General features: G+C 39.0%; 1 protein-coding gene across 2 annotated transcripts in view; it reads right to left on the bottom strand.

Annotated features, from left to right (window-relative positions):
* The window catches only part of Tmod3 (tropomodulin 3), a 64,306-nt gene that overhangs the window by 27,134 nt on the left and 14,555 nt on the right, over window positions 1-22,617 (bottom strand). For both annotated transcript variants that reach the window (XR_003376957.1, XM_005347620.3), the window contains exons 2-3: window positions 9,823-9,992; window positions 5,550-5,706 (exon numbers count right to left, since the gene is read on the bottom strand). Coding sequence is in view for 1 of the 2 variants with exons in the window: in XM_005347620.3 (XP_005347677.1) it covers window positions 5,550-5,706; window positions 9,823-9,948 (283 nt within the window). In the remaining variant the exon portion in view is untranslated. The remainder of the gene's footprint in view (window positions 1-5,549; window positions 5,707-9,822; window positions 9,993-22,617) is intronic.

The raw sequence follows: 22,617 nt of genomic DNA, 5'->3' as shown, positions 1-22,617 counted from the left end.
GGACAGAAAGGGTGTGGATCTGGAGGGGAGGACGGACAGAAAGGGTGTGGATCTGGAGGGGAGGAGAGATGGGAAGGCACTGGGAGTAGAAAGAGGGAACCTATAATCAGGATATATGAGAAAAGAACCCATTTTCAATGAAAGGGGTGGGGAGGAAAGAGCGGCTGAGGACTTGGCTCAGCAGTGCTGGTTTGCCTGACATAGGAAGTGAGGCTTGGACTGCTGGTACCAGAAGAAAAAAAAGGCAAAAAATAGAAAAGACAACTCCTACTCAACAACAAAAAAGTAATAACTTTATATTTTCTTCATGAGTACTTTAACACTAATAAATATTAAGAAATTAACTTTATGAGAAAGTATAAATTGGGATCTATATTTACTCTATAATATAAAATCTGTGGGCTTTTCTAAATTTACTTCTTGACTTCAGTCCTTTTCAAAATCCTAAATGGTCACTTTACACGAAGTAACAGGCTGATCTGACTCATACGGAAAAATATATAAGCCAGAATTAGCCATATAGAAATCTAAACAAGTCAGAACAGCCATGTCACCTTGAGAAGCAACAACAGCAGAGAACTTACACGTGACCATTTGAAGATTTAATATGAGCCTACTATAATTAAGTTAGTATTGTGTAGAAGAAAAGATATTTAGATCAATGAAATAGATCTTTAAGTAAACTCTTATACTTGGGCAACTGATTTATCTACAAGGACACAAAGACAATTAATTTAATTGAAAAAGATCAGTAGATAACTAGACAATCACGTGCAAAAACCCATGAAGTTGGATACCCCTCCTCCATCACAAGTATTAATTCAAAACAAACCAGAAAGCTGGGTATAATGGCTCATACTTGAAGACTAAGATAGGAGGATTCCAAGGAGTTTGAGGGTCAGCCTAGGACATAGCACATATCTTAAAAAGCAAAAAACCAAAAGCAACAACAACAACCATTTGTACACAATATTCACTGCATCATATCTACAACTAAAATTCAGAAACAACCCAATCCCAGAGAACAAAATATAATAGAATATGATTCTACTATTAAAAGGAATGGAGGATTGGGAATGTAGGTCTGTTGTAGAGTGTACATGCTAAGTGAAAGAAGGCATTCATCAGGTCATATTGTATAATCTACTGATGGGCGGTGTCCAGAACAAACAAGTGTACAAGTCAGAAAGTAAGTTAGTGGTTGGTCGCCTCTGGCTGTGGAGTAGATGGATGGGTAGAGTGGCTGAGTACACGAATACAAGGGTTCTTTGGGGCATGACGAAGACTAAAGACTGTGGGGGATTGGTGGACAGGTCTATGAATATGATCAACATTACTGAATTACCTACTTAAATGGGAAGATTTTTATGGCGCAGGAATTTTCTTTAACATAATCTTATTAATAAAACATGAGTTTTGGATACTATTTTATTTTTAATTACGTGTGTGTGTGTGAGAGAGAGAGTGTGTGCTTATGGCAATGTACATCTGAATGCAAGTGCTCTCTACCTGACTAACTTTAATTTTCTTGTTAAACAAAATCCAGACTGGAATTTTAAAACTGAAATTAATTTTTTAAACTATAAGAAAATATAAACAATGACTACACCAGGAAAGATAATCTCTGGAACGAGTATGAAATGATACAGCCCTACCTCCAAATGAAACAAAACAAATAAAATGGGAGTTTAAGTCTTTGATACTTCAGACACCAAAACCTATACATAGAGCTGCTATAAAGGCATCTAACTACATCTTTCTGACTTACTCAAGAGTCAAAAGGTCTCCCAAAGAAGTCATATACTCAACAAGATGTGGGAAGTCTCTTTTAGAATAATGGAGAATACAACAAGATTTCTGGAAAACGGAGGCAACTGCCAAGTGAGTTGAAATGTATTTATTTAATAAGACATTCATTTAAGACACTTGTAGGAAACAAAAAAAAAAAGTTGAGTATATGGTATTCTTGGGAAGAAACCCAAGAATATTACATTCTCAGAGTTGGAATAAAAAAAGAGAACAATGAAGCATAGAGGCTCTACTCCAAGGACTAACAGGGAGAATAAGAGTGTTCCCCAAGGGATGGGAGGGGCCCATCCTTGATGAGTCAGAGTTCAAACAATCCAATGGAAAATATCCATCTGCAACAAGGAGACTACAATCATGGCACGGAAATAATGGACATAGGAAAAAACAGTCCAGATAAGAGTGAAGCATGGCATGAGCAAAACGGAGAAACAACAAAGAAACATGAAAGACAGGAATATTAAAGACTGGGCACAAACTCACAGGACAGCTCCATGCCTTACTTAATTCTGAGACAGACTATTGATGACATGTAGAAGTGTGATGGGAAATACTTAGTCACTTAGCCAAAGTCAGCACTGTGCATGTTCATCACTTTTAGAAAGAGCTAGACAAATAAATACTCTCCTTCATCCTTGCCTATGTCCAGCTACCCATTTTGCAATTTTATCTTTGTGTGTGTGTTGAGAGACAGTCTCATGTAGCCCAGGCTGGCCTCATACCTGATTCTCTTGCTTCTATTTCCTCAGTGTCAGGATTACAAATTACAGCACCACACCCAGTTTATGCAGTGTTGGGGATTGAACCCAGGGTTTCTTACATGACAGGCAAGCTTCTAAAAACTAAGCTATATCCTCATCAATATTCTGCAAATGTTTAAAGAGGCAAAAGCTTTTTTTATACTTTAATGAAATATCTATAAGCAAAAGAAATATACACTTACAATTTTAATTTTTAAACATTTAGAATCATAAAGCAGTTATTTGTATTAATCTGTTAAGATTACTTAATGTCATCCTACTATTCCTAAAGAAGCTTGTTAGAGTTAGATGCAGATATATAAATGTATGCTGTAGGTCTAACTACAAAAAATGCACTGAAAGGGTTGGGGATGTAGCTCAGTAGTGGAATATTCTCGTTTATCGTGCACACACTCTTGGGCTTAATCCAGAGGTTCTCAACATGTAGGCTGTGACCCTTTGGGGTCAAATAACCTTTTCACAGGGGTTGCCTAAAACCAGAGGCTGGGCGGTAGTGGCACATGCTTTTAATCCCAGCACTTGTGAGGCAGAGGCAGGCGGATCTCTGTGAGTTTGAGACCAGCCTGGTCTACAAGAGCTAATGCTAGGTCAGCTAAGGCTGTTACACAGAGAAACTCTGTCTGAGGGGGAGCTGGGAACAGAAAAAAAAAAAGACCATCAGAAAACATATTTACATTATGATTCATAACAGTAGTAAAATCACAGTTATGAAGTTGCAACAAAAATAATTTTATGGTTGGGGTCACCAAAACATGTATTAAAGGGTCACAGCATTAGGAAAGTTGAGGACCACTGGCTTAATCTCTGGCACTGCAAAAAAAAAAAAGAACGCACTTAAACAACTCCCAATGAGATATGGTGGCTCACACCTGTAATCCCAGCACTCTGGGAGGCTGAAGCAGGAAGATTACACATGGGATAGGTCAGCCTCAGCTAGTTCCAGGCCAGTCTAGACTAGCAAGACACTACCTTAAAAAACAAAATACGAAAAACAAAGAACAAAGCCGGGCAGTGGTGGCACACACCTTTAATCCCAGAACTCAGGAGGCAGAGGAAGGCAAATCTCTGTGAGTTCGAGGCCAGCCTGGTCTACAAGAGCTGGTTTCCAGGACTGGCTCCAAAGCTACAGAGAAACCTTGTCTCAAAAAACAAAAACAACAACAATAAAAAACCCAAAACCAACCAAACAAATAAACCCAAAGAACAAAAAACCCACTACCACAATTCTTCCCTACATGTTGTCTTACAAGGATGCTGGATAATTTTAAGAATAGCTTTCACTGGCCAGAGAGATGGTTCAGTGATGCCTTCCACAAGTCTAATGATCTGAGTTCAATTACTGGATCCACAAAGTAGAAAGAAAAAACCCACTCCTCAAGTTGTTCTCTCACCTCTACATGGACATGCCACCCACCCACCCACATATATCCACACATATAGACAGGTCATAGATGAGAGAATGCAGTAATAAGGAAAAAAACAAATTTGGTGCTGGAGATGGTTCAGTGGTTAGAAGCACTTCCTGTTCTTCCAAAGGACCCAAGTCTCAGCACCCATATAGGGTGGCTCACAAATGTAGCTACATAACTCCCTCTCCTGGTCTCACAGGAACTCTTATACATGGGTGCATAAAACATACACAGATACAAGCACATATACATATTTTAAAAAAGAAACCCTCAAATTAAAAAACAAACTGCTTTTACTATATCAAGCAATCTACTTAATGTACATAATTATAGCTTATATGCTCATGCATTTGGTTCTTGTTTTATGTACTCTAATTTTACTTTAAAAATATTTATTTTTGCTGGACGGTGGTGGCGCACGCCTTTAATCCCAGCACTCGGGAGGCAGAGGCAGGCGGATCTCTGTGAGTTCGAGGCCAGCCTGGTCTACAAGAGCAAGTTCTAGGACAGGAACCAAAAGCTATGGAGAAACCCTGTCTTGAAAATCAAAAAAATATATATATTTTTAATTATGTATTTGGGGGGAGTGATATGTACAAGTGAGTGCAGTTCCCCTCAGAGGCCAGAAGAGGGCGGTGAAGTCTTTGGAGCTAGAGCTACAGGAAGTTGTCAGTTGTACAACATGGGTACTGGGAACTGAATACAGGTCCTCTGGAACAGCAGGAAGAAGTCTTAACCACTGAACCATCTCTCCAGCCTTTAGTAACTTCTATGATATAACCTGCATACAAGCTAAGTCATCTTGCAGAACTTCCTATCTAGTTGAACTTTAAAGTGAAAGTCTACTAACTGTCCTTAGTCCCCATTTCCTGTTTCTTCATGTATGCCCCACTTCCAAGTTATTTATGCTAGCCACTACTTCTTGAGCTGTAACTTTAGCTGGTAAACTTTTCACGCTGAAAAGTAAAGTTTAATCTAAGCCACATCTTCATGTATTGGTTGTTCTTGCTAACTGATAAAGTAAGATGAATATAAGGGCATGAATGAATTATATACTACAATATGAAAGAGTTAAAACTAGAAAAATTTCCTCAAAGTTACCATAGGAAACATTAACAAACAAAATTATGATGTATTAAGGAAGACAGCTAAGAAAGGGTATCTTTTAAAAAGCATGAATTATTTTATGGAATTTTACTCTAAAGACTTTGACAAGTTAGGGAAGAATATTCTTACACTGCAATAAATTAGAGTTTTTTTTTTTTTGACAAGTTAGGGAAGAATATTTTTTTTGTCATAGCTTACACTGCAATAAATTAGAGGTTTTAAATTTGCTTCAACAACTTGTAGTGTGAAGTAATGTTATACAAAGTCTCTGTGTAATAAAACCTCACTAATGAATAATTAAGACAAAAATCTCACTGGATAAGCTGATAAAAATGTGTCTAAACCACCCAGCAATTTTTAAGGCTGACAGTATGTATCTTTAAAGGCTGCTGATTATGTACATCTAAAAACAATTTTCTCCGTGGGTACCCAAAGCTGCTGAATGACAACATATGGTCAGACTCACCTTTCTTCTCTCCAGTGTAGGGCACATAGTCTTCCCGGTCTTTGTGCTCCAATGCTTCCTTCTCTAGATAAGAAAGGAGACGTTCTCTATCGAAGGGCCCTGTGGCAGACTTTGATGTCTGGTTCTTTTGCCGAAACCCTGCAGGCAGAAGGGCATTCTGCCAAAGAGAATAAGTCAGCCATTACGATCAGCAAACCACCAAGAACGCCAACACCACATGCCCCTATAGATTTCCCATGTGAGAAAGATCAAGAAACTAGCATGACATAGGCATTGAACACCTCCTTGCAGGACTTTGGGATAGTTGTGTGAGATGCATCACAAAAAGTTTTTTTTTTTTATTTAAAATGGATCTATTGATTTTGGGTGTGGGGGAGTCTATGTGCTATGGCACGTATACAGAGATCAGAGGACAACTTTTGGGCTTTGGTCCCCTCTTCCCACTGGAATCAACATAGGTTGTCAGACTCACTGGTACCTATACTGCTGCCCCATCTGACTGGCCCACAAGCAATATATATATATATATATATATATTTTTTTTTTTGAGACAGGGTTTCTCTGTAGTCCTGGCTGTTCTGGAACTCGCTCTATAGGCCACACTGACCTTGAACTCACAAGATCTGCCTGCCTCTTCCTCTCAAAATGCACGTGCCACTACTGCCTGGCAAGTCTAATTTTTTTTAAAGTAGGTAGAATTCACTTATATTACTATTAAAAATAGGCAAGTACATATGTTCTTCAGATAGTATCCCACTTGGAGGAAACATCCATTAGCATGTTGTTTTTTTGAAACAAGCTCTTGATATATCACCATGATTGGCTTGGAATTCACAGTGTGTTTCATGCTGGCCACAAACCTGCCATGATCTTTCTTGCTGCATCCTTCCAAGTACTGGGATTATAGAAAGGGGCCATTTTGCCTAACTTCACCCTTTAATTTTTAAGTATCCATGAATTATTATTTTTACAGGGATGGTTTTTAAATTTATGTTGACATTTATACTTGAGTTAATATTTTTATTTTTCTCCGAGGACTATTAAGGAAAAGCTTTCCTGGCTTGGCCTAGTATCACATGCCTGTGTTCTAGCTCTTGGGGAGCTGAAGCAGGACAATAGAAGGGTCAATGTCCAAACAGCAAAGATAATTTTCTTAATTCTTAATAAATGACCAGTAAATATGTACATAAACTAAACTAATTCTATCACAAAAGAACTGCAAAGTACTATGTGTTATTCCTTCTAATGACTTCCATTTGATCACAGAGCTCTTATACAGATAAAAAACATACACAGTCCAACATCAAGACTGTTTAGTTGATTAAAATCTAGCACATTTCATTGTGTATGTGTCCATATGTAGACAGGAGCATTAGTGTAGGCTAGTTACAATTACTGTCATTGCTATGCATGCCTAATGGCACCCTGAATCCTCTGCTGCCCACATAGCACAGCCTTGAACACATGGGTTGACTAGAAGTAGAAAGGGAAGGAATGGTTGAAGTTGAATTTGTATTAAGGCCAGGAATAACAGAGAGACAAGAAAGACAAAGTGAGGTGAGCATCATCCTGCTTGTCAAAGGTCAGCCTCAACCAGGTATGGGGGTGCATGTCTGTACTCTCAGAACTTGGTGGGAGAGACAGGAGGATCAGAAGGCCAAGTCAGGCCATTCTGGGTTATAAGAGATCCTGTCTTAAAAAAGACAAGACGGGCTACCTTGCTTCATACGCCTGAGTATACCTTGCTCTACAATTGAGGCAGCCAGAGAAGGCAACATCTATTACTAATAGTGATATTTAACCTCACAGTTAGTTTACATTTTCAAAAGGTGATTTTCCTATGGAGAATAATAGGAAATGATTACTTCATAACTAAAAATAACATGTTTACACTTGGACCATTTCCTGAACTCCACAACAGTTTTCATAAAATCTGTAATATAGTGATACTCATTACTTAGGAAGCTGATCTACAAGGGTGAACCTCAAAGATCTGTTCCTAACCCTGAATATTGTGTGTATTTACAATGAAAAAACTGTCTGTGGAACTATAAAGAACAAACGAGATTTCTACCTTTGGATGTTGAAATCTGAGAACGACAAAGAACCCTCTCAGCCTGCAAGTCTATGTAGTTTTAGTTCCTAAAGATGGCAGTCATCACCTCCCCATCTCCAGTGCCATGACTTGGGTGCAAGCTCACTCTAATGTAACTGGCCTCAGGGCATCAGGTGCCCGGTCACATCCTTCCTTCACATCCCTAAACCTGTCAGCCCAGGTTCAGCTCACACCCCCATTCTTGATACACTGGATTATTTCCTTCCTTGTTCTTGTCATACATTTCCTTCACCCATGACCTCAAATATGTGAAGTATGGAGATCACTTCCCCTGAAGGTTCTGCCCATTCTTTCCAGTCACCATTCCTAAGACTTCAGTATATGCCACCAAGAAAAATTTTTCCTCATGTCTCATTCATAAATTACTGTCTGTGGTACCCATCATTCTTTTAACACAGTTTTATTATCTGATTCAAGTCTTGTTTTCCCCATTCCTACTAGCCTGCATCCTGGGGGCAAAAATTACATTGGGTTTGTTCACTCTTGCATTTCCTGAGAGTAGCGTACTAACCAGGAACTGCAGGTTGTCCCCCAAACTGAATAAAGGTTTCAGAGCTGGGAAATGAAGCTTAGCAAAGAGCACACACCCTAGTGTAGGGAGCAGAGGAAGTCCTAAGTGAGGGAAGTCTTGAGTGAATGTGGGTTGTTGACATAGCCATGGTCATGTCAAGGACCCCATAGTCTTAGACCCAGGGAGAAAATAGTGAGCCCTTCTTGGGAGGGGGTCTCAGAAGGAAATGGCGAAACCTTCCCTTCTGGGTCATGTGTAGATGTAGACAGGATGTGCAAAAATGTCCACCATAGTTTTTTCTCCCTAGATATTCACAGCCTGAAGACTGCTTCCCAATAGAGATTGCTCCTGAGGCAAGGGGCTGTTAAACATTCTGTAAAACACAGGACAGGCCTGCACAAAAGTCATTGGCCCAGCTGAAAACGCCAGGCTAGACAGTCTCTTACATGCTTTTTAGTTCTTAAACCATTTGATTTAAGTTGGTCTCATTGACTAACTGCCAAATATATTGCTGACAGCTCTGTTCTCCTGAGTAATCAATCCCTCAGACTTGGGTATGAGGAGTTTTCCTTGTAATAGTAATTATTCAAAGGACTTGCCCTATGGTATGGACACACCACTTAGCAACAAGAACAATTTTATAAAGCACATTTTAGGATGCTTTAGGCCCTAATATCCAGTACCTCTCCTCTTCCTAAAAGCTCATATACCTCAATTATTAAAGGGCATATAAAACCACTGCCTTTTAAGAAATAAGGTAGGTAAAGTGTGGCAAATAACCACTACCTTGTAGTTCTTCCTGCTACCCGCTCCTTCTTGAATCACACTTCAAAGGTAAAAGATTCCACATTAGCTTTGTGTAGCATATAAGACAAGTAACAACCACTTGGCAAATACAGACAAGTGTACATCTACAATGTCCCTGACTTAATAACGGTTCAACTCTAAGATGGTATAGAAGTGCACCCACAAAATCATTTCAATTTTCATTTTCAGTATAGCATACAACTTACATGATATATTCAATACTTTATTAAAAATTAGGCTTTACATTAGATGATTTTGTCCAAATGTAGGCTTATTTAAGTGTTCTGAGCACATTTAAGAGAGGCTAGACAAAGTTATGATGTTAGTTGGCTAGGGATATTAAATGCACTTTAATGTATAATATTTGCAACCTAGGATGTGTTTATCAGGCAGATAAGAACATTGTTAAGAAACATCTGTGTTCAGATCTACATTTTCCAATGCTAAAAAATTTATAACACTTGGTCAACATTTCTCAAGAACCATTGTAATTAGGTTTAAACCATTAAGAAAATTTTAGAGGCACAGTATACTAGCACCAGCCTTGTACAGAAACTCTGAAGAGAAACAGATTATTATAGACTAAAGAGCTAGTTAGCTATTACTACTTTCAATTGCACAGAGGCAAGATTGTAGTAGAGAAAAAAAAATTGTGTAAATGTTTAATGATAGTTTAGAATGTCTGTGTCATAAGACACGGAGGGAGATGTGGGGACCTGAAGAAGAAAAATGCCAGTTCATTTGGACAAAAGGTGGGTGAAGGGTACGGGACGAGCCACGAGAAAGCAAGCTGGCAGTCTGAAAAGCTATTGCATTTCTTTTCTCCGGCTAGCACCAACCTCGGGGTCGAGATCATCCAGGACAGTTTCAAGCTGTTTCAGCTCTGTTTCTGACAGATTGCCAAGGAGCTCATCTTCATCCAGGTCCTTATATTCCCCTAAGTCCTTCCGGAACGGTAGTGCCATGGCTCGCACCGTAGGAAGTCACGTGATTGGTCTACTTCTTATAGCTGTGGAGGGAAGAAACAACCATTTAAACGTAAGTTTTATCTAGTTGCATCTATTGTTGGGGAAAGGGAAACGCCATGTCCATCGTCATACGTTCTTCATCCTCTACTACTCTTCCCTTCAGATAATTCATGCCTTCACTAGTTTGTCTCTGTAGAGAAATAATCAATGGAAATGGGAAGTATGAAAATCATTAAATAATTACTTAATAGAATTACAATTTCTGATAACCAAATTTCAGTGGCAATAGGAAATAATTTTTGCCAGAAATAATTTCTATCAGTGATGTCAAATTATCCTAATGGATAACATTTGTTTTACTACAAACTGTTTAGGAGAGCAGTGGGACACAATATCAACATAAGAAAATAGCAACATGTACCTAACGGGAAGGAGTAGTCTCTTGTTTCTGGGAAATTTTTTATTTTAAATGTGTTTTCAAAAAGATTATTTTAGGAGCTGGAAAGGATGGCTCAGCAGTTAAGAATACTTCCTGTAGAGGGTTTGTGCTCAGTTCCCAGCATCCACATGAGGTGGCTCAAAACTGCCTGTGCTCCAGAGGACCTGGTACTCTCTTCTGGCCTCCAAGGGTACTGGCACACATGTGATACACATACATAATACAGATACTCATAGGCACACAGAAAATAAAAACAAAGGAATCTTCTTAAAACATATTTTAAAAGGAAAATATTATTTTGTTATTATTAGACTGTTTCTTTAAGACTTTCTTCTTTCTTTCTTTCCTTCCTTCCTTTCTTTTTTATTTTTTTAAGATAAGGTCTCACAATACAGCCCAGGCTAACCAGGAACTCACTACATAGAACAAGCTAGCCTTGAAATCAAGGTGAGCCTTCTGCATTGGCCTCCTGAGTACTTCTTTAATCCCAGCACTCGGGAGGCAGAGGCAGGCCAGTTTCTGAGTTCGAGGTCAGCCTGGTCTACAAGAGCTAGTTCCAGGGCAAAGCTACAGAGAAACCCTTTCTCGAAAAAATAAACAAACCAACAAATTCTTTCTTTTTAAATTGATTTTTATTGAGCTCTAAATTTTTCTCTGCTCCCCTGCTTGCCTCTCCCCTCCCCTTCAACCCTTTCCCATGGTCTTCATGCTCCCAATTTACTCAAGAGATCTTGTCTTTTTCTACTTCCTATGTAGATTAGATACATGTACTCCTCTCTTAGGGCCCTCATTGTTGTCTAGGTTTTCTAGGATTGTGATTTGTAGGCTGGTTTTCTTTGCTTTATGTTTAAAAGCCACTTATGGGGGCTGGAGAGATGGCTCAGCGGTTAAGAGCACTGGCTGCTCTTCCAGAGGTCCTGAGTTCAATTCCCAGCAAGCACATGGTGGCTCACAGTCATCTATAATGAGATCTGGTACCCTCTTCTGGCCTGCAGGCACACATGGAAGGAATGTTGTATACATAATAAATAAATAAATTTAAAAACCACTTATGAGTGAGTACATGTGATAACTGTCTTTCTGGGTCTGGGTTACCTCACTCAAGATGATGTTTTATAGATCCATCCATTTGCCTGCAAGTTTCAAGATGTCATTATTTTTTTCTGCTATGTAGTACTCCACTGTATAAATATACCATATTTTCCTTATCCATTCTTCAGTCGAGGGGCATTTAGGTTCTTTCCAGATTCAACGCTGCTATGAATATAGTTGAGTACAAGTCCTTGTGTGCACAACTGAGTATCCTTTGAATATATACCCAAAACTGGTATATAACCTCCTGAAACTGAAAAGCTTCTGTAAAGCAAAGGACACAGTCAACAAGATAAAACGACAGTCTACAGAATGGGAAAAGATCTTCACCAACCCCACATCAGACAGAGGTCTGATCTCCAAAATATACAAAGAACTCAAGAAAATGGTCACCAAAAGAAAAAATAATCCAATAAAAAAATGGAGTACAGACCTAAACGGAGAACTCTCAACAGAGGAATCTAAAATGGCTGAAAGACACTTAAGAAAATGCTCAACATCCTTAGTCATCAGAGAAAAGCATATCAAAACAACTCTGAGATTGCATCTTATACCTGTAAGAATGGCCAATATCAAGAACACAGATGACAGTTTATACTGGAGAGGATGTGGGGTAAAGGGAACACTCCTCCCTTGTTGGTGGGAGTGCAAACTACTTTGGAAATCAGTATGGCGATTTCACAGAAAATTAGGAAACAACCTTTCTCAAGACCAGCAATACCTCTTTTGGGCATATACCGAAAGGATGCTCAATCGTGCCACAAGGACATGTGATCAACCATGTTCATAGCAGCATTATTTGTTGTAGCCAAAACCTGGACAATCTAAATACCCCTTGACAGAAGAATGGATAAAGAAAATGTGGTACATTTACACAACGGAGTACTACACAGTGGAAAAAAAATGACATCTTGAAATTTGCAGGCAAATGGATGGATCTATAAAATAGACCCAGAAAGACAAATATAATATGTAGTCACTCATAAGTGGCTTTTAGACATTAGACAAAGAAAACCAGCTAACAACTCACAATCTCAGAGAACCTAGACAACAAAGAGGACCCTAAGAGAGACATACATGGATCTAATCTACATGAGAAGTAGAAAAAGACAGGATCTCCTGAGTAAATTGGGAGTGTGAGCATCATGGGAGAAGGTTGAAGGGGAAGGGGAAAGAAGGGAGGAGAGAGGAGAAAAATATATAGTTCAATAAAATCAATTAAAAAGAAGGTAATCTTGGTGGCGCACGCCTTTAATCCCAGCACTTGGGAGGCAGAGGCAGGCGGATCTCTGTGAGTTCGAGACCAGCCTGGTCTACAGAGCTAGTTCCAGGACAGGCTCCAAAGCCACAGAGAAACCCTGTCTCGAAAAACCAAATAAATAAATAAATAAATAAATAAAAAATAAAAAGAAGGTAATCCTGACAAAAAAAAATGAACACCCACAAACACACTGAGCACTGAGACATTCCCAGTACCTCAGTCACCTTAGATGTATTTCTCCTCCAAAGGAGATAGTTAGTATACTGAATTATCAATGATTTTTTTTGCTCCCTAGAGTTTACATGTATAAATCCTTAGCAGTTTTTGGTTTTCCCTTATATTACACCTTATATAAATAAGTCCTCTTAGGATTGACTTTTTTTTTTTCACTTACCACTGTTTGGGGTTGATGCTTAGAGTTATATTTATTTCAATCTCATGTCAACAAACTATTCCTTCCTCTGAACATCTAAGCTCCTAGCAGCTTCTCCCTCTATTTCTTTGTTTCTATGATAAATAATCTACTTATTTCCTGGTACAGATGTACAATTCCTCTTTGGCTCAAATCTAGGAATGAAATTGCTGGGGAAAGGGAATGCTTGTTTATTGTGGTGGTTTGAAAAAAAAATGGCTACCCAAAGGAGTGGCAGTACTAGGAGGTGTGTCCTTATTGGAGTAGGTGTGATCTTGTTGGAGAAAGTGTGTCACTGTGGAGGTCTCATACATGCCCAAGCCATGTTCAGTGTGACAGACCACTTCCCAATGCCTGCAGGTAATGTAGAATTCTCAGTTCTTTCTCCAGCACCATGTCTGCCTGCACACCACCATGTCCCACCATGATGATAATGGACCGAACCTCTGAACTGTAAGCCCCCCAATTAAATGTTTTCTTTTATAAGAGTTGCCATGGTCATGGTGTCTCTTCACAATAGAAACCCTAACTAAGACACTTATACTCACCCAACTTTATTAGGTAATATTAAACTATGTTCAAAGTGACTATGCCAATTTACATTTCTAAAAGATTCCATACATGACAATTCATGTTGTTCCTCTTCTTTGTTTATGTTTAGTATGATCAGAACTTTAATTTTTGGCATTCTGGAACATGTGAAATGGTATTCACTATGGCTTTAATGTACATTTTGTTAAATTATGACAGGGTTATGCATTGTTTTACATGTTCATTTACCAATGGCATTTCTAATTCTTTGGATAACCTATTGCTTATTTTTACAAAACACATCACCTTTCCTGTGTGTGGTATCTGGACTTGTTAGTATGGATGCAAACCCATTTGCAGGTATGCATGCACATGCATGTCAAGGCCAAAGGTTGATGTGGGGTATGTTTCCATCTTTTTATTTATGGGACAGTCTCAAAACAAAACAAAATCTGGACCCTACTGAAGTTCAATAATTCACCTACACTGGCTGGCCAATGAGCTTCAGGGATACATGTCTTTCCATTGCCAAACAGTGGGTGTAGGAGGATATTTACAGGCACTCGCCACAATCCCACCTTTTTCTGTGTGTTCTAGGAATCTGAATTCAGATCTTCATGCTGCGATGGGGCAGGCGCTTTACCTTCTCAGCCACCTCCCTAGTCTAGTGGCCTAATTTTTTTTTAAAAAGAAGTCTTTAATTTAGCTAGATATTAATCTTTGTTATCAAGTTAAATTTAATGACTTTCTTTTTCTATATTCTGATCAATTTTCCATCCCCCATCTCATTCCAGTTCTTCTCCATCCATCCAACTCCACACTGGCTTCCTCTCTTTAGAAAACAAATGAGCAAATAAAAAAGCAAACGAACTAGAAAGATGATAATGAAGAGGAAAAAGCAGTAGGGTAATGGTGGCGCACGCCTTTAATCCCAGCACTCAGGAAGCAGAGGCAGGCAAGGCCTTGGTCTATAGAACTAGTTCCAGGACAGCCAGGGCTACACAGAAACACCCCCGTCTTGTGGGGGTGGTGGTGGGAACAAATCAAAACCAAAAACCAAACCAAACAAAACCAAAAAAACAAAAAAGAGGAAAAAACACAAGAAACACTCTCACACACAAAACCCATAAAAACACAAAATCAGGAACTAACGCATACAAGCAAAAGACCAGCAATATTGAAACAAAACAAACAAAAATACCCAAACAAAGCAACATGAGATAAAACAAAAAAAGAAAAAAACAATAAAAACCCTACAAAAAAACGCCACTGAGTTCATTTTGTTTTGGTCTTCTACTCCTTGGCCCAGAGTCTACCCTCAAATGTGGTTTGTGTGCCCAGTGAAACTCCATTGTAGAAAACTGGTTTTTCCTTTGCAAGTGGTTCTCAATTTGTTAGTTAGTTCCTTATTAGTTAGGAACGAGAGTTTCTGTCCACTTAGCTCTGGCATCCAGGCTGTGGAACCTGCGCATGCTGCCACAGTCTCTGTGAGTTCATATATGAGTCAGTCCTGTTGTGTCGAGAAGACACTGTTTCCTTGGTGTCATCCACCCCCTCTGGCTCTTAATACTTTTCCGCCTCCTCTTCTGCATAGTTCCCTCAGCCCTGAGGGGAAGGATTTAATGAAGATATTTAGGGCTGAGTGTTCCAAAGCCTCTCACCCTCTGCACGTGGACCAGCTGTGGATCTCTGTATTAGTTCCCATCTACTGCAAGAAGAACCTTCTCTGATGATGGCTGAGCAAGACACTGACCAATGATGTGCTGGCCAGTTTTATGTCAACTTGGCAAAGGCTAGAGTCATCTGAAAGGAGGGATCCTCAATTGAGAAAAATACCTCCCTAAGATGCAGTTATAGGACATTTTCTTTATTGGTGATTAATGGAGGAAGGCCCAGCCCACTGTGGATGGTGCCAACCCTGGGACTAGGTTCTATAAAAAGCAGGCTGAGCAAGCCATCATGAGCAAGCCAGTAAGTGGCCCTCCTCTACAGCCTCCATAAACTCCTGCCTCCATTTTCTTGTCCTGATGTGGGATGTCCTTCTGTATATGTGTTGCTTTACTGGTTGATGAATAAAGTTGCTTTGGCCGAAAGGGCAGAATAAAGTCAGGCAGGAAATCCAAACAGAGATAAATACAGAGAGTCAGGGAGACACCATGTAGCTGCCAAAGGAGAAGGACATGCTTAGGAACCTTACAGGAAGGCCACGGTCTCATGGCAATACACAGATTGATAGAAATGGGTTAATTTAAGATGTTAAGAGCTAGCTAGAAATACGCTAGAATCATTGGCCAAACAGTGTTGTAGTTTCTGTATGATTATTCAGGTCTGAGCAGTTGGAAAACAAATGAGTAGTCTCTGCTTACAAATGGCACCCAACGTTGCAAATGAAACTTGGGTGATTACCCAGGTAGCCGGTTGTCTCTGTCATTTCTTGCACCTTCTGGAAGTTGCTTGATTGTACTTCCTATTTATTCAAGTAATATTATTTTCCTTCTCAGGTCTTTCATGGGGTTAAAGACTAGATAGTCATAGATACTTTCCTCTTATGACTTAGCCAAGCCATTTCTAATATAAGATTTAGACTCCTTAGGATAGGATTACTATTGAAACATCTAGCATATGTTTCTTGCTTGATGTTCATGTTGGTTGTCATTCTAATTTTTTTACTTGATATTTGTTCTTATTGTATATAGTTTTATATTAGGCTTAGAACTCTCTTAGACAAAGGGGGAAGGTGCTGTGGGAACTCTTTCAGACAATAGCCTAAGATACTGGCCCACTTTCAGCATGGTCTCATGTATTATAAATGCAGATATAAAAGCGTGCAGGGTGGAGGGGTGGCTGCTGGATTCAATTCCAGTTCCCTGAGGATGCAGGGGACTGTGGATCACTATTCTTTCTGTGAATTTACCCCCTAATAAATAAACCTTTGTTACACTCCATTCTGGGCTAGTATGGAACTCTTCTGTACCTCAAAATTGTCCTGCTTAAGTTTCTATACTGACTTCCTTCAGCAATGAACATTGATGTAGAAGTATAAGTCAAATAAAATCCTATCCCCTCCAAGTTGCTTTTGGTCATGGTGTTTCATCACAGCAATAGTAACCCTAACTAAGGTATAGAGGTATAATAGCATGTCAGTTATTTTTATTTTTTTTTTTATTTTTTGGTTTTTCCAGACAGGGTTTCTCTGTGGCTTTGGAGCCTGTCCTGGAACTAGCTCTGTAGACCAGGCTGGTCTCGAACTCACAGAGATCCACCTGCCTCTGCCTCCCAAGTGCTGGGATTAAAGGCATGCGCCACCACCGCCCAGCTGCATATATATTCTTACATATATAAATAAGTTCTCGTGTTCTACAACACTAACTTGAATTTGGCCTTTTGCCTGTTTTTATAAACGTAAACTGGAACAGTTATATTATCCATGGATTTATCATCTATCCCTGCTCATGTGCCGCAGTGGGAGAGTGGATTATAATGGCTTACAGAGGCTAAAACATTTACTATTGGCCCTTCACAGAAAAAAAAAAAGTTGCCAACTCTTTGAGAGAAGTGCAAATACCTCAGTACAAAATACAGTTTACAAACTGGTTATAGCTAATTTTCCAGTATTAACTCCAGCTGTTCCCTATCACAATACCCATGGCTCTAAACAGGACACAAACTCAAGATCCCCTACATCCTTGTTTATGTTCCCCTTCTCCATGAGACACATCCTTTAACCATGTCTGTTACCTCAACTGAAGCCCTATACATCCTTCAAGGCCTCACTGAACATAACAACACCCCTAGAAATTTTCTGAGGCTCCATTCTCATACAACCACAATCTAATTTATTTGTACTTGTACACCCACACTCTTGCTTCTGTAAATAAACTGTTCAGTTACTGTGTCCCCTGTGACCAGATCCATCAATAAACAGTTCTCTTGTGTGTGGGGTTGTTTTCTTTGTTTACAATAGGCAATCATCACATAGCCCAAGTTTGCCTTGTACTCAAATGATCCTCCTGTTTCAGCCTCTAATGTTGTCATCAATAGCACTTCAGGATTAGTAAAAATCATCAATGAACACTAAGATACATTTTTTTCTCTTTAAAGAGAGTTTATACATTATGTAAGTCTGCATTGAGATGATGGCTCAGTGAGTAAAGACAATTGCCACTGAGCCTGATGACCTGAGTTTGATTCCCCAGGACCCACTGGAGAAATGTGATAATTGATTTCAGCAAGCTGCTCTTTGACCTCTACCATTGCACACGTATCTCTTCCACAAACAAACAAACAAACAACAATTTAAATTATCTAAGTGTGAAAAACATTACTGCCCCTAACCAGTCTCTACTATTTTCTCCGAGTTTCTATTTTTATAGAGGAAGGTCTTAACACAGATTATGCTACAAACCAACTGTTGAGTTACACGATTCAGATATACAAGCATTAATCCCCATTTCATCATTATTTCTACAGCGTAAGTGTAGAATTTCCAGATTCTTCCATCTGTTCTCTCTGCACACATATGATCATGTTATTCTCTGGTTAAACCTCTATGCAGATTTGTATTTCTCCAACAGGTTTGGACAAACTACAGACAGTGACCTTCCTTCTTTCCTATGCTTACCTACCTCCTTGATAATTTCATACTCTGACCACTTCTGAATTTTACCTCTAATCTGGACCTCTCTTCTGAACTTCATACCTAAAAAATAACTACCTATGTAAAATCTCTACCTGAGTGGCTAATAGCAATTCTAAATAGAAATATATAAGAACCTGCTAGCTGGTAGTGGCACATGCCTTTAATCCCAGCACTAAGAAGGCAGAGGTGGGTGGAGATCTGTGAGTTTGAGGCCAGTCTGATCTACAGAGTGAGTTCCAGGACAGCCAGAGCTGTTACACAGAGAAACCCTGTCTCAAAAAACAAACAAACAAATAAACCCAAACCAACCAACCAACCAAACAAACAAACAAAAAACAACAAAATAAATAAACATACAAGAACCCATACATCTAATCCCTACTACATACAGTCTTGCCATTGATAAATAGCTTCATTTTCTTAGTTGTTTTGGCAAAAAATCTTGATATTAACTTTGAATTGTCTCACATTCCACATCTGAACCCATCAGTCATCTTACACTATGTGCAAGATGGTCTCAGTTACTATCTCATGTCTGCACTATGGCAGTAGCTTCCTAAGGAGCCAGGTCCTACTCTAATGCCTTAGTATGTCTTCTATAAAATATCAGCTATTTTCTTTTTTAAATGGAAGAGTTTTTCTCTTTTGTTTGTGCATACATATTCTCTCTCTCTCTCTCTCTCTCTCTCCCCCCCCCCTCTCTCTCTCCGTGTGTGTGTATGGGAGCACATGTCAGAGGACAATCTCAGGTATTAGTCATTGTTTGAGTCATGGTCTCTCTTTTGATGCCATGGATGAAACCAGATGGTTCATGAGCTTCGGGTCTTCCATCTTAGTGAAATAGAGCTGAGATTACAGATATGTGCTACCACACCTGATTTTACATGAGTTCTGAAGATTCTAACTCAGACTTAATCCACTAAGCCATCTTCTCAGTCCCACTGAAGACTTTTTAATTGTAAACTAATGAATTATAATGGTTTATATTTGTGGGGCATAAAGCCTTTACTGAGATAACCGCGGAATCACACACAGTGAAAATAAATAATATAGAGGGATTTCTTTCACAACTGTCCATTTTGCTTGGTAACATTTTGCAAAACCACAGAATCACAAGGAAGACATTGGCCTTGACATATTCAATTAATCTTACTCTGTTTCCCCAGTTTTACAAGCAGTCCTATGTATGTGTTTGTTATAGTCTAGTTTTTCACCAGCACAAACCCATGCATTTCCCAGCACTGTCAAGATGCAGTTTCCACACACAGGATTCCTCACGCTGCCCTTTTACAGTCACACCCACCAACCTCTCCTACACCCAGCACTGGTGATCTCATCAGTTTCTAAAAGTTTGGTTGTGGTGGCTCTTGCTTGTAATCCCAGCATTTCAGAAGCAGAAATTGGATGATTTCTACACACTTAGGGCCAGCTTAGTCTACATAGTTCTAGAGCATCCAGGGTTACATAGATTGTTTCAAAACAATAAAAATAATAAAAAGAGAAGTTGGATCATAAATATCTTTGAAACTAGCTTTTATCATCAAATATAAATCCCTAGGAATTCATCCAAGTTACTTCATTAGTACTTTGTTCTCCACTATAGTTCATAGTAATGTATATGTACCACTAATATTCAGTTGTTGATAGTCATCTGGAATGACTTTCTTTCTTTCTTTCTTTCTTTCTTTCTTTCTTTCTTTCTTTCTTTCTTTCTTTCTTTCTTTCCTTATTTATTTATTTATTTATTCATTTATTTATTTAGTGTGTGAGTTCTGGAAATCAAACATGAGGCCTCGTGCGTGCTATCCAAGTACCCTATCATAAAACCATACCTCTAACACCCAACCCCACATCTTGACTATATAAATAAAGTGACTTTGAAGATTCATGTACATGTTTTTGTATGAACATAACTAGCAGCATTAATTTATACTGCTTATGATATCTAACCTTATTAAATTTCATAAAAAGAAAAGCCAAATGATCTTACAGTAGTTTACAGGACTCAAAAGATTACCCCAAGCCCTCACTCACCACCAACAATTCACCTCTTAACTCAAAAAGCTCCAGCAATTCTGATCTTATCGCCCTTCCTCCAGCAAACCAGGCGCACTTCTTCCCCAGTGCCTTTGTACCTAACTGCTCCTTTACCTTTAATACTCTATACTCCGGCAGCTAAATGACTTGTTCTCTTAGGTCTTTGTTTAAATGTCAGCTGATTGTTGAAAATTGTTCTTGATTACTTCTTACAAAACAGCAGCCCTCACAGGTCCCTTACTGTTTTTTTTCCCCTGTATTTCAGGTATCGCATAACATAATCACATATTTATATTGTGTACTATATATAATATATTTACATTGTATAGTATATTTGCTGCTTCATTGGCTATTCTATCACTGAACTCTAACTATGGTCAGGCAAAGACTTTGTTATCCTTAACACCTAGGATAAAGCAAGACACACACTAAGAACTAAAATGCAGCAAATACAATTTAATACTCCCAAAGTCACTAAATACACAGTTATCAAGATTATTGAAATATTAACCCTTTAACTTTACATGACAGTAATTTTTGGGTGTATCTCCTTCATTATTTTATTTTTGACACTATGTATCCCAAGCTGTCTTAGTTTTGAACTCACAGAGATCTGCCTGCCTCTGCCTCACAAGAGCTGAGATTAAATAAAAATGAACACACCCAATTTGGAGGGACTTCTGTTTGTTTGAGCAGGTATTACTATGTATCCCCTGGCTGGCCTGGAACTCCCCACATCATTTTAAAATAGGAAAGCATTTAAAAAGTAAAATAGGAAGGTATTTAAAAAGTAAAAAGGGAGCTCGCAAGATGGGTGAGCTGGTAAAGGCATATGCCCCCAAACCTGACCATTGAGTTTGATTCCCTGAATGCACATGGTAGAAGAAAATCAGCTGAAAGTTGTCTTCTGACCTCACAAGCATGTGTGTACCTTCCCCAGCATATATACAGACTAAAACAAACAAAATCTTAGAAAAAAATTAAAAACACAGCCCAGTACGTTTTCCCACTGTTCCCATCCAGTTGAGTTGTTAAAATTGAAGTCTGTAGATCGCAGAAGCATAAGGAAAGTCTGAAGTTACTAGTTAGCCCAGCAAACTTGTTTAGGCCAGAACAAAGAAGAGATTTAATTAGACGCGGGTTACAGAGGTCAACCTTATAGCAAAAAGCTGTCAGATTATTCCAGTGACTATTATAAGAAAGCACTTTAACAGGTTACTCACACCACTTCAAAAGCAGCTTCAATTTGAACCTGAGAGACTCTGGGGCTCCCAGAGTGACATATGTGAGTGACATACTTCCTATCCTGGCTCACTGCTGCAAACCAGCTCCCACCTTCCAGTGACCCCTCCCATCTTCTTGGTGGAGTCATGACAACAGATGAGAAACAAGGTGAGACAGGAAGCCACCCTGAGAACCAAAGATGAAGCCAAAGCAGGCACACCCTTAGCATGCTCAGTATCAGCGCTCAATGTTCATATTTTTCTTACCCCTGGTTAACTTTATAAGCCTCTACCAGTTACCCTATGAATAAAACAAAACAGTGCTCAGCCATCAATAAAATGGTGAACCTATTCCAAATGCATAGTGGAGTAATCTACGGGTTCATCAATCTAAGGGTTTATTTGTGTGTATTCCCATTTCTCTCAAAGGAAGTACAGCTATGACTAACTCATTCTTTTGGAAGAATGTTCTTAATCTACCAAGTTAATAGGCATTGAACTACTTACAAAAAATTCTAAAACTAGGCTAGATCTATAAGAAATCACACTGAGAGTAAGCTGACTTTCATATAGTGAACAGAAGTAGTATGTTAGCTCAGCTCTATCCCTTTTGAGTTTCTTGGACTTAAAAACTATTTTTTCTTTATTTTGGGATGGAGCCTGAGTTGTTAAATCCTCTCATTTTTCATTTATTTATTAAAGGCCTACCCCATTTCGTGTGTTATGGGAGGAGAGCTGGACTAGCAGGACACGGACGGGAAAGGGCTGTGGGAATGAGAGGAAAGGTCTTGGAGAAATTACACAGAACAGTCTTCTCTCTCCCCACGTCAGAAATGTTTCTCAAACTAGACTTTAAAAGGTCACAAGGCTCCGAGATAAGGCACAAACAAGACTCAGACTTCCATACTCAACTGTTCCTTAAGGGTGAGTTAAGCACTGCCAGAATAGTCTTCTTTCTTTCTTCCTTCCTTCCTTCCTTCCTTCCTTCCTTCCTTCCTTCCTTCCTTCCTTCCTTCCTTCCTTCCTTCCTTC

Source organism: Microtus ochrogaster, chromosome 5 (genome assembly GCF_000317375.1).
Source record: "Microtus ochrogaster isolate Prairie Vole_2 chromosome 5, MicOch1.0, whole genome shotgun sequence".
NCBI lineage: Eukaryota > Metazoa > Chordata > Mammalia > Rodentia > Cricetidae > Microtus > Microtus ochrogaster.
Note: the sequence above shows the minus strand (reverse complement) of the source record. Positions and strands in the feature narration are given on the sequence as shown.